The sequence below is a fragment of the Spironucleus salmonicida genome (genome assembly GCF_000497125.1).
Source record: "Spironucleus salmonicida strain ATCC 50377 chromosome Unknown tig00000020, whole genome shotgun sequence".
NCBI lineage: Eukaryota > Fornicata > Diplomonadida > Hexamitidae > Spironucleus > Spironucleus salmonicida.
In genome coordinates, this window is record NW_027150721.1 from 1 (window position 1) to 11,152 (window position 11,152).

The 11,152-nt window shown below is 33.9% G+C and overlaps 8 protein-coding genes across 8 annotated transcripts; 5 read left to right on the forward strand and 3 right to left on the reverse strand. All coding sequences in view use genetic code 6, as the record gives it.

Moving 5' to 3' along the window:
- Positions 1 to 52: 52 nt before the first annotated feature.
- On the forward strand, positions 53 to 295 carry SS50377_28739 (uncharacterized protein; the record flags this gene model as incomplete). Its single annotated transcript, XM_067912493.1, has 1 exon — positions 53 to 295. The coding sequence occupies one exon, from the start codon at positions 53 to 55 to the stop codon at positions 293 to 295; it is 243 nt and encodes an 80-aa protein (XP_067760159.1).
- Positions 296 to 587: 292 nt separating this feature from the next.
- SS50377_28740 (Phenylalanyl-tRNA synthetase alpha chain) lies at positions 588 to 2,072 on the reverse strand (the record flags this gene model as incomplete). Its single annotated transcript, XM_067912494.1, has 1 exon — positions 588 to 2,072. One exon carries the CDS (start codon positions 2,070 to 2,072, stop codon positions 588 to 590), a length of 1,485 nt encoding a protein of 494 aa, XP_067760160.1.
- Positions 2,073 to 2,299: 227 nt separating this feature from the next.
- On the forward strand, positions 2,300 to 3,043 carry SS50377_28741 (uncharacterized protein; the record flags this gene model as incomplete). The annotated part of the gene is made up of 1 exon (XM_067912495.1): positions 2,300 to 3,043. The coding sequence occupies one exon, from the start codon at positions 2,300 to 2,302 to the stop codon at positions 3,041 to 3,043; it is 744 nt and encodes a 247-aa protein (XP_067760161.1).
- Positions 3,044 to 7,718: 4,675 nt separating this feature from the next.
- Positions 7,719 to 8,453, forward strand: SS50377_28742 (uncharacterized protein; the record flags this gene model as incomplete). Its single annotated transcript, XM_067912496.1, has 1 exon — positions 7,719 to 8,453. The coding sequence occupies one exon, from the start codon at positions 7,719 to 7,721 to the stop codon at positions 8,451 to 8,453; it is 735 nt and encodes a 244-aa protein (XP_067760162.1).
- A 39-nt stretch (positions 8,454 to 8,492) lies between these two features.
- On the forward strand, positions 8,493 to 9,164 carry SS50377_28743 (uncharacterized protein; the record flags this gene model as incomplete). The annotated part of the gene is made up of 1 exon (XM_067912497.1): positions 8,493 to 9,164. One exon carries the CDS (start codon positions 8,493 to 8,495, stop codon positions 9,162 to 9,164), a length of 672 nt encoding a protein of 223 aa, XP_067760163.1.
- A 60-nt stretch (positions 9,165 to 9,224) lies between these two features.
- On the forward strand, positions 9,225 to 9,686 carry SS50377_28744 (uncharacterized protein; the record flags this gene model as incomplete). Its single annotated transcript, XM_067912498.1, has 1 exon — positions 9,225 to 9,686. One exon carries the CDS (start codon positions 9,225 to 9,227, stop codon positions 9,684 to 9,686), a length of 462 nt encoding a protein of 153 aa, XP_067760164.1.
- An 11-nt stretch (positions 9,687 to 9,697) lies between these two features.
- On the reverse strand, positions 9,698 to 10,015 carry SS50377_28745 (uncharacterized protein; the record flags this gene model as incomplete). Its single annotated transcript, XM_067912499.1, has 1 exon — positions 9,698 to 10,015. The coding sequence occupies one exon, from the start codon at positions 10,013 to 10,015 to the stop codon at positions 9,698 to 9,700; it is 318 nt and encodes a 105-aa protein (XP_067760165.1).
- A 901-nt stretch (positions 10,016 to 10,916) lies between these two features.
- On the reverse strand, positions 10,917 to 11,152 carry SS50377_28746 (uncharacterized protein; the record flags this gene model as incomplete). The annotated part of the gene is made up of 1 exon (XM_067912500.1): positions 10,917 to 11,152. A coding segment is annotated over one exon (236 nt), but the record flags the coding sequence as incomplete, so codon positions are not given.

Below are 11,152 nucleotides of genomic sequence, written 5' to 3' on the forward strand. Positions count from 1 at the left end.
TCAGATATTGATTTAATTATTATTAAATGGTAGATATGATTCTATTTTTAAAATGAAAAAGAATATTGAGTCTTTTAGTCTTGGAAAGAAGAGACTTAGGAATTCTCAAAGTTTAAATAGCTTATCCATTGATAATAAGTTTTCTATAATAAGTGATTATAAGAATTAACATTGTGATAAAGAAACAGTTAAAAAATTGAGCATGCAGGAATAGGAAACTATAAGAGACATGCTCTCTCGGATCCGGTTAATTCAAGATAATAAACGAAAAAGAAGACATGAACATGTTGAATGATTCTATGATATTTAAACTTTTATTTTTTAGTTTTACTGCTAAATAGCAAATAATATTTCTGTTATTGATATGTTATTATTATCATAATAAACATACATTATTAAATTATAGGTTAATTTAGAGTATAGTTGTATATATTTACTACTAAATTTCAGTAGAATTAATGTTAATGTGGTAAAATAATTTATAGGTAATAAGAATTTTTAAATATATTTCAACACAAATTTAGCAATTATAAAGTTATCAATTTTTAAACACTAATTCAATTAACTCTAAGCCTGCAAACAATAGATCACTCCAACCCAGGTTCCACACAATCACAAATCATGTCCAAGTCGCATGCTGGCCCGATAAGATCACGAATATTGTTAATACCATATTTGATCATGGTTGGCCTCTCTAGACTAAGTCCCCACGCAATACACTAGACTTCAGGCCCAAATCCCATAGTTCTAAGCATTTCTGGCCTGAACATACCAGAATTACCTACCTCGATCCATTTATTAAGCCCAGGATGATGGCAGAATATCTCCATACTAGGCTCAGTGTACGGGTTGTAAGTGGGCTTGAAGCGCACATTTTCCATACCTAATTCCTTGAAAAATGCCTTAATCGTGCCCATCAAGTCCCTTAATGACACATTTACATCGCAAATGAACCCCTCAACTTGATGGAACTCACAAAGATGAGTGGCATCCAACGTCTCATTTCTGAAGACCCTGTCAATAGAAAATGACTTAATGGGCTTGAAAGTTCCGTTTTTATAGTCCTGCGCCAATTCATATAGCCTACGAGCGCTCACAGCTGTTGTATGAGTCCTGAGCAGATTTTTGCAAGTTTCCTTGTCGTCAAAAATATATTTGTAGCCAGCCTCGTGGGCTGCTTTTACAGCCTCAAAGTAGCTTTTATCGACGTTGCGCAAATCGAAATCTGCGTACTTACCTGCTACGAAAAACGTATCGTGCATGTCACGTGCAGGGTGCTGCTGCGGCTGGAAGAGCGCATCGAAGTTCCAGAATGAGGATTCGAGGTAGTTGGCCGTTTTCATCTACTGGAAGCCCATTCCTGTGAGGATAGCGATAAACTGCGTCCGGAACTTGAGCAGAGGATGCAAAGCACCCACTGACACAGGTTTCCCCCGTGCATTGAAATTTAGCGGCTTGAAACGCAACGCCTCAGCACCCTCCTAGGTCAAGTGCGCCTGTGTCAACTCCGACTCAAAAGCGATGCCAAATTCTTAGAATTTGGGCCCAGCAGTGATCAGGAAATGTTTTGTGGTGATATCCTACAGGAGTTTCGATTTTTTGAGAGCCGAAATGTCCTTCTCAGTGAGTTAATCTAGGCTGTTCAACTAGGTCTGGACATCATCTGGAGTATTAGGGGTTTACTACAAAACCATTGGATCGGTCTTGCCAGCCGTCGTGTCGAGACGGATCAGCTTTCGGCGCAGGGCTCCTGGCGCGGCTGCTGCGAACTAGCACATTGACTTATTTTTTGGGGTTTCCACCTCCTTATAGAGGCGAAATTCAGGTGTTCCATACTATGCGGCCTCCTGACCTAATTTGGTGAGCTCAGTTGTTGTTTTGGTGACAAGTTATGCGCTCAGGATTTCTCTAGATTCCAGTGATTTCAGAGCCGGAATAATATCGGTATGTGGCATATTAAGTTGTTGTGCTGCATTCAGGCAGGTGGACTGTCCAAGTTTGATGAAGTTGTAGAGTAGCGTTTAGATATCCATTGATGAAATGAAAAGGAGTGGAAATAATTAGGTTAACATAGCAAATACATATATAATTTATATAATATATTTTTGAACTTTGACAAAACTGCTAAATTGTAAATGACTGATTAGTACCAGATTTCTTAGGTAGAAATGTTCAATATTTTGCAGATAATTCAGATTTTGCTTTGTGGTTAGCCAGGGCTGACATTTGTGACAATAGAAATATTTACGGCAAGGAATGCATTTATACTATATTATATAATATTAAACTTAAATTAAAAATGCGATAAGTTTTAAATCACGCAAATGACGTTTCTAGTTCAATATCATCGAATATATCGCTTACCGAAGACGATTTACTCATTCAAACCCCCAGAAATCTCAAATACAAGTCGCCAATCGTCGCGCACAACGACAAGTACTTAAGACAGCGAATCTACGATTTAGAGCATGAAAATTTTCATCTCAAGCAGCAAAACGACCATTTAACGTCTGCTGTGCTCAAGCACAGCTTCCTGAGCGCCGTCCAGCCCCCCACGACGGAGCTGGACCGCCTCTACGCGCAGAACGGCGCTCTGCTGTCAGAAGTCACAGAGCTGCAGGCCCTGGTGGCGTCCAAAAACGAGCAGCTGAATCTCATGAAATCGGAGCTGGCCGGCGGCTAGTTTTAGCGCGTGAAACAGCACTATTTGGGGCCCGAAATGCGGTACAAATTTGCCGAGAAAATGGACGAATCCGAGCTCATTTCGCGCGGCTGCGATGCGATTTTTGGGCCAAAATTTACAAAATTCGGAAAAATCGGAAAATTCGACCCGGAAACGCAAATCCGGGCAGCTCCCGCTAAAGAAAGCGGCGGGATCGACGCCGTTCTCAGCGGGATCGACGCGCAGCTGAAAAGCGGCTAATGGGGCGATGTGGAGCGGGAATGTCAAGTGGAGCATAAACTTGAACTCGAACTCGAACAGGACGCAGCTGATATAAGGCAAATACGCGCAGAATACGGCCCCTGGTAGGACGAGTTTTGAGCGTTCGTGAAAATTCGTGTTCTCACTGGAAAATTCGTGTTCTCAAAGTAGTAAATTCGTGTTCTTAAGTAGTAAATTCGTGTTCTCAAAGTAGTAAATTCGTGTTCTTAAGTAGTAAATTCGTGTTCTCAAAGTAGTAAATTCGTGTTCTCAAAGTAGTAAATTCGTGTTCTTAAGTAGTAAATTCGTGTTCTCAAAGTAGTAAATTCGTGTTCTCAAAGTAGTAAATTCGTGTTCTTAAGTAGTAAATTCGTGTTCTTAAGTAGTAAATTCGTGTTCTCAAAGTAGTAAATTCGTGTTCTTAAAGTAGTAAATTCGTGTTCTCAAAGTAGTAAATTCGTGTTCTTAAGTAGTAAATTCGTGTTCTCAAAGTAGTAAATTCGTGTTCTTAAGTAGTAAATTCGTGTTCTTAAGTAGTAAATTCGTGTTCTTAAAGTAGTAAATTCGTGTTCTCAAAGTAGTAAATTCGTGTTCTTAAGTAGTAAATTCGTGTTCTCAAAGTAGTAAATTCGTGTTCTTAAGTAGTAAATTCGTGTTCTTAAGTAGTAAATTCGTGTTCTTAAGTAGTAAATTCGTGTTCTCAAAGTAGTAAATTCGTGTTCTTAAAGTAGTAAATTCGTGTTCTCAAAGTAGTAAATTCGTGTTCTTAAGTAGTAAATTCGTGTTCTCAAAGTAGTAAATTCGTGTTCTTAAAGTAGTAAATTCGTGTTCTCAAAGTAGTAAATTCGTGTTCTTAAGTAGTAAATTCGTGTTCTCAAAGTAGTAAATTCGTGTTCTTAAGTAGTAAATTCGTGTTCTCAAAGTAGTAAATTCGTGTTCTCAAAGTAGTAAATTCGTGTTCTTAAGTAGTAAATTCGTGTTCTCAAAGTAGTAAATTCGTGTTCTCAAAGTAGTAAATTCGTGTTCTTAAGTAGTAAATTCGTGTTCTCAAAGTAGTAAATTCGTGTTCTTAAGTAGTAAATTCGTGTTCTTAAGTAGTAAATTCGTGTTCTCAAAGTAGTAAATTCGTGTTCTTAAGTAGTAAATTCGTGTTCTCAAAGTAGTAAATTCGTGTTCTTAAGTAGTAAATTCGTGTTCTTAAGTAGTAAATTCGTGTTCTTAAGTAGTAAATTCGTGTTCTCAAAGTAGTAAATTCGTGTTCTTAAAGTAGTAAATTCGTGTTCTTAAGTAGTAAATTCGTGTTCTCAAAGTAGTAAATTCGTGTTCTCACTGGAAAATTCGTGTTCTCAAAGTAGTAAATTCGTGTTCTCAAAGTAGTAAATTCGTGTTCTCAAAGTAGTAAATTCGTGTTCTTAAGTAGTAAATTCGTGTTCTTAAGTAGTAAATTCGTGTTCTCAAAGTAGTAAATTCGTGTTCTTAAGTAGTAAATTCGTGTTCTCAAAGTAGTAAATTCGTGTTCTTAAGTAGTAAATTCGTGTTCTCAAAGTAGTAAATTCGTGTTCTCAAAGTAGTAAATTCGTGTTCTTAAAGTAGTAAATTCGTGTTCTCACTGGAAAATTCGTGTTCTCAAAGTAGTAAATTCGTGTTCTCAAAGTAGTAAATTCGTGTTCTCAAAGTAGTAAATTCGTGTTCTTAAGTAGTAAATTCGTGTTCTTAAGTAGTAAATTCGTGTTCTTAAAGTAGTAAATTCGTGTTCTTAAGTAGTAAATTCGTGTTCTCACTGGAAAATTCGTGTTCTCAAAGTAGTAAATTCGTGTTCTCAAAGTAGTAAATTCGTGTTCTTAAGTAGTAAATTCGTGTTCTTAAGTAGTAAATTCGTGTTCTCAAAGTAGTAAATTCGTGTTCTTAAGTAGTAAATTCGTGTTCTTAAAGTAGTAAATTCGTGTTCTTAAGTAGTAAATTCGTGTTCTCAAAGTAGTAAATTCGTGTTCTCAAAGTAGTAAATTCGTGTTCTTAAGTAGTAAATTCGTGTTCTCAAAGTAGTAAATTCGTGTTCTTAAGTAGTAAATTCGTGTTCTCAAAGTAGTAAATTCGTGTTCTTAAAGTAGTAAATTCGTGTTCTCAAAGTAGTAAATTCGTGTTCTTAAGTAGTAAATTCGTGTTCTCAAAGTAGTAAATTCGTGTTCTTAAGTAGTAAATTCGTGTTCTCAAAGTAGTAAATTCGTGTTCTTAAAGTAGTAAATTCGTGTTCTCAAAGTAGTAAATTCGTGTTCTTAAAGTAGTAAATTCGTGTTCTCAAAGTAGTAAATTCGTGTTCTTAAGTAGTAAATTCGTGTTCTCAAAGTAGTAAATTCGTGTTCTTAAAGTAGTAAATTCGTGTTCTCAAAGTAGTAAATTCGTGTTCTTAAAGTAGTAAATTCGTGTTCTTAAAGTAGTAAATTCGTGTTCTTAAAGTAGTAAATTCGTGTTCTTAAAGTAGTAAATTCGTGTTCTCAAAGTAGTAAATTCGTGTTCTTAAGTAGTAAATTCGTGTTCTCACTGGAAAATTCGTGTTCTCAAAGTAGTAAATTCGTGTTCTTAAGTAGTAAATTCGTGTTCTCAAAGTAGTAAATTCGTGTTCTCAAAGTAGTAAATTCGTGTTCTCAAAGTAGTAAATTCGTGTTCTTAAGTAGTAAATTCGTGTTCTCAAAGTAGTAAATTCGTGTTCTCAAAGTAGTAAATTCGTGTTCTCAAAGTAGTAAATTCGTGTTCTTAAGTAGTAAATTCGTGTTCTCAAAGTAGTAAATTCGTGTTCTCAAAGTAGTAAATTCGTGTTCTCAAAGTAGTAAATTCGTGTTCTTAAGTAGTAAATTCGTGTTCTTAAGTAGTAAATTCGTGTTCTCAAAGTAGTAAATTCGTGTTCTTAAAGTAGTAAATTCGTGTTCTCAAAGTAGTAAATTCGTGTTCTTAAGTAGTAAATTCGTGTTCTCAAAGTAGTAAATTCGTGTTCTCACTGGAAAATTCGTGTTCTCAAAGTAGTAAATTCGTGTTCTCAAAGTAGTAAATTCGTGTTCTTAAGTAGTAAATTCGTGTTCTCAAAGTAGTAAATTCGTGTTCTCAAAGTAGTAAATTCGTGTTCTTAAGTAGTAAATTCGTGTTCTCAAAGTAGTAAATTCGTGTTCTCAAAGTAGTAAATTCGTGTTCTTAAGTAGTAAATTCGTGTTCTTAAGTAGTAAATTCGTGTTCTCAAAGTAGTAAATTCGTGTTCTTAAAGTAGTAAATTCGTGTTCTCAAAGTAGTAAATTCGTGTTCTTAAGTAGTAAATTCGTGTTCTCAAAGTAGTAAATTCGTGTTCTTAAGTAGTAAATTCGTGTTCTCAAAGTAGTAAATTCGTGTTCTTAAAGTAGTAAATTCGTGTTCTCAAAGTAGTAAATTCGTGTTCTTAAGTAGTAAATTCGTGTTCTCAAAGTAGTAAATTCGTGTTCTTAAGTAGTAAATTCGTGTTCTCAAAGTAGTAAATTCGTGTTCTCACTGGAAAATTCGTGTTCTCAAAGTAGTAAATTCGTGTTCTCAAAGTAGTAAATTCGTGTTCTTAAGTAGTAAATTCGTGTTCTCAAAGTAGTAAATTCGTGTTCTCAAAGTAGTAAATTCGTGTTCTTAAGTAGTAAATTCGTGTTCTCAAAGTAGTAAATTCGTGTTCTCAAAGTAGTAAATTCGTGTTCTTAAGTAGTAAATTCGTGTTCTTAAGTAGTAAATTCGTGTTCTCAAAGTAGTAAATTCGTGTTCTCAAAGTAGTAAATTCGTGTTCTTAAGTAGTAAATTCGTGTTCTCAAAGTAGTAAATTCGTGTTCTCAAAGTAGTAAATTCGTGTTCTTAAGTAGTAAATTCGTGTTCTCAAGTAGTAAATTCGTGTTCTCAAAGTAGTAAATTCGTGTTCTCAAAGTAGTAAATTCGTGTTCTTAAGTAGTAAATTCGTGTTCTCAAAGTAGTAAATTCGTGTTCTCAAAGTAGTAAATTCGTGTTCTTAAGTAGTAAATTCGTGTTCTCAAAGTAGTAAATTCGTGTTCTCAAAGTAGTAAATTCGTGTTCTCAAAGTAGTAAATTCGTGTTCTTAAGTAGTAAATTCGTGTTCTCAAAGTAGTAAATTCGTGTTCTCAAAGTAGTAAATTCGTGTTCTCAAAGTAGTAAATTCGTGTTCTCAAAGTAGTAAATTCGTGTTCTTAAGTAGTAAATTCGTGTTCTCAAAGTAGTAAATTCGTGTTCTCAAAGTAGTAAATTCGTGTTCTTAAGTAGTAAATTCGTGTTCTCAAAGTAGTAAATTCGTGTTCTCAAAGTAGTAAATTCGTGTTCTCAAAGTAGTAAATTCGTGTTCTTAAAGTAGTAAATTCGTGTTCTCAAAGTAGTAAATTCGTGTTCTCAAAGTAGTAAATTCGTGTTCTTAAGTAGTAAATTCGTGTTCTCAAAGTAGTAAATTCGTGTTCTCAAAGTAGTAAATTCGTGTTCTCAAAGTAGTAAATTCGTGTTCTTAAAGTAGTAAATTCGTGTTCTCAAGATACTAATTTCACGCTCTCAAGATACTAATTTCACGCTCTCAAGATACTAATTTCACGCTCTCAAGATACTAATTTCACGCTCTCAAGATACTAATTTCACGCTCTCAAGATACTAATTTCACGCTCTCAAGATACTAATTTCACGCTCTCAAGATACTAATTTCACGCTCTCAAGATACTAACTTTTACACCCCAATTCGCCCGAATTCGCGATTTCCGGCTCGCGTTCTCGTCGTCGAAATTGAAATTTTCACTGCCTGCAAATGCGCCGCTTTTTGGGTCATTGCGAGATGCTGAGCGCCTCGTTCGCCTTCTAATGCGCGTCTCCAGAAAAGCTGTTTTTGCGCTTTAAATTGCGCAAAAATATGTCCTAAAAGGCGCAATTTCAGCCCCACTTCATTGCTCATTTCTGTGTTTTAACTGATATAAGCGTCCCGGGAGAGTCAAAATTTCCGCTCCAGAACGTCAAAATTTCTGAAAATCGCAGAATTTTGCCCCGCGACGCCCTGGACGCAGAAACGTTGTTTTGGACGTATTCCAGATATTGGATTATCGGCGTAAAGCCCGATTTCTGCGCAAACTGGCCTGTTACTTTCTTGAGCTGCTCGATTTGGCCTCTAAGGGTATGCGCTCGCACAACTTTTGAAATTGAATTTGGTTTTCCACTCCTTTTTGTATACTTTAGTTTTTCAGTTTCTCGATTTCGGCCTAAAATTCATTTTTGGCGATGCGAATTTCTGCAGTTTGCAGTTTTGCGTCGCTGGCTTTCTAGGCCGAAAATTCGCTTTATTTTGTCGTTCAGTTTCTGCGTTAAAAGAATAGTGTTTTCGTGGTTCGGGTTGATATAAGGGTTAGTCGTGTTTTTCAGCTGTACGATAAGCGCTGATGCGGTGGTAATAGTGGGCTTAAGTGATAACTGGTTTAGTTGCAAATCAGAAAATTCTGGCATTTTCCAAAAATATGTATTATAATATATAATAATGTTATAGAATTTTTGATAATACTTTATATACCAATAATAAATCTACATTTCTCGAATGGACTATTCGCAAGAGTTGTAGAAGCTGTACCCTGAGCTAGAGATTTAGAATGGTATTCTATACATGACATATTTGATCAAAAATGGAGCATAACCACCTAAAAGATTTATCTTTGACACTTCATTATTATCTAGTGAAAAAGTAGTATAGATGAATCTGCGAGCAGTTGTAAAGACTGTAGAATTAGTATTAAACTAGCAGCTAGAATAACTTAATGTTAAGGAGCCAGACTTCAATAAATTCTCATTTGCTGTTTTATAGACCGGTTCGTTTTTATAAACAAAAGACGAATAGATTTCAGCTTAGATATCCGAAAAACTAAATGAAGTAGCGAAAATAGAGTTCGCAGTTTAACAAAAATAAGTATTGAAGACAGTAGATTAGGAAAATCTTCTGCACGAAGAAGAAAAAGTAGAAACATAAAAGTTAGTATAAAAGCCATCTAAAGATTACAATTAATGGGATAAAACTGATCTAATTAGTTACATTACCATGTTAGAGTCAACTAATTTAGAATTGAGCGAATAATTGAAATAAAAATCATAAGAGTCAGAAAATCATTAGAATAAATTAAATGCATTGTTAGAGGTTAGAAGAAGAGAAAACTTCGTCCCTGATATTACTAAAAAAGGTGAAGGAGAAAAAAGAAAATTTTTGTTTTGGCTCTGAACATTATTTCCATTTATTATTTATATTCTATTTATATTCACTTAAAATAAAGTTGTTAAAATGTAATAATAATTCTGTTCAACCAAAGATTTTTAAAAGTGTGTTTTTCCACACCAAGGCACCCAATAAAATATTTTCCCTGATTCTGATGACGATACTGTGTTAATTAAAAATATTTAGCCTGTGCAACTTGAAGACTACTTGATTTTATCATAATAAATGAAAATAACACTAAAGTAACGAGTTTCAGTTCCACAACAGATATAAAATAAAGAATATAATAAAAATATGCTAAAATGCTCATTCTAACCTCGAATTTTTCACAACAATCCCGAGAAGCTCTTAGACGCTAGGTATATAACCACTGGTACAATTTACGATGAAAATTCATATAAGAGGTACTTGAAACTGCAATTACAGGTTGAAAAGCAATAAAAAAATGCCATATATGAACAAGATTTCGAAAGCTGTTAATTCAAGAAACTAGCTAAGATCAAGCGGAAATTGATTAAGCATAAGTGATGTAACTAATATCATTCTTCTAAATCGTCGTAAAAGTCAATTTATGACATCAGACTTAAAATAGGCTAAAAACTCATCCGGCTGTCCTTCTAAAATTTCATTGAAGAAGATAACTGTCCAGAAAATAACTCCATAGACTTTATCGAGGCTGAAAGTGTCAGATTCGAATAAACTGGAGATAGCTCCACAAGGTCTAGGTGATCAATAAGATCCTCGCTGAACAAGTTTATTTTTTCAGTTTATAAATGTGTAAGACCTGTTTTTCTCTTTTTCAGCATCATAACCGGTACTTCAGGTATTGATTTTATCTGTTAACTACCACACCCCATTTTATAAAAATAAAAGGGGATTATTATCTATATAATAAATAATTAAAATATGCGTTTACACAGTAAATGTAGATAAATACATCAGATGTAATAAAAATATTCAGTAAAAATAATTGTGAATAACATGGATTATACCATTAATATAATACTTTTGAATAATTAAACGACTGTAGAGTTATTTAGATAAAACTATCGATTATATTTTATGTCTCACTAATCAAAAATTTAGTATGTTTACGCTCAATATCTGAGAATAAATTACTACAGTTCTTATGCAAATGTATCCTTATCATCAAATGCGTAAATTTTATTATGTATAAAATTCACCAATTCTCTAATCCATTGATATGAAACTAACATACAAATAGGAATCTACACTATCATTAATGAACAAATTAACGTAAAGAATGTAAGTTTTCTGAGGTTAAACTTACAATTATTATAGAAAACTAAACAAAAATTCGAGCATATTAATCTTTAATGGACAAATTTACTGTGTAATTTACCTGTGTCTTAAATTTATCAGGAAATTGGTAATAAATTTGTCAAATTAACTAAATTTCAAATTATATGATTATTTTTCTTAAAAATTATTATAGAATAAACTGCATAGCTATAAGTTTACTAATCATTTACTAGATGAGAATTTTAAAATTTATTTCTAAAACACGACAGATCGCATATTAACATACAATTAGTAAATTAGCTTACCTATATTTAATTACTTAACTAAGAAATATCAGCTTTTATTTCTAAATAACTAGTTAAATGATCTCCTTAAATAATTCTACCTAGCTGTTAAATAGAAATTTTTAATCGTTTAAAGACAATCTTTACCAATATTATATTAATTTACCAAACTTAACCCAAAATATCATACTCAATCACTCAAGCACCGACATCATATCTAAAAAACTGGCCTAATATCAGTAAGGGGATCAAACAGCTAGTCCTCGTCTTTAATTCTTGTGCCATAATACATCCGTGCCTTACTGCACACTTTCAGCTGTGCCAGGACGTTTTCTGCTACATAATGACAATTGTTTCCGGATAGCGTGTAGTCGCCCTGGCGTTGGCTAATTGAAGCAAATTTCTAGGCCACATACTGTACATTGTACGATACAACGGGAACCTGGT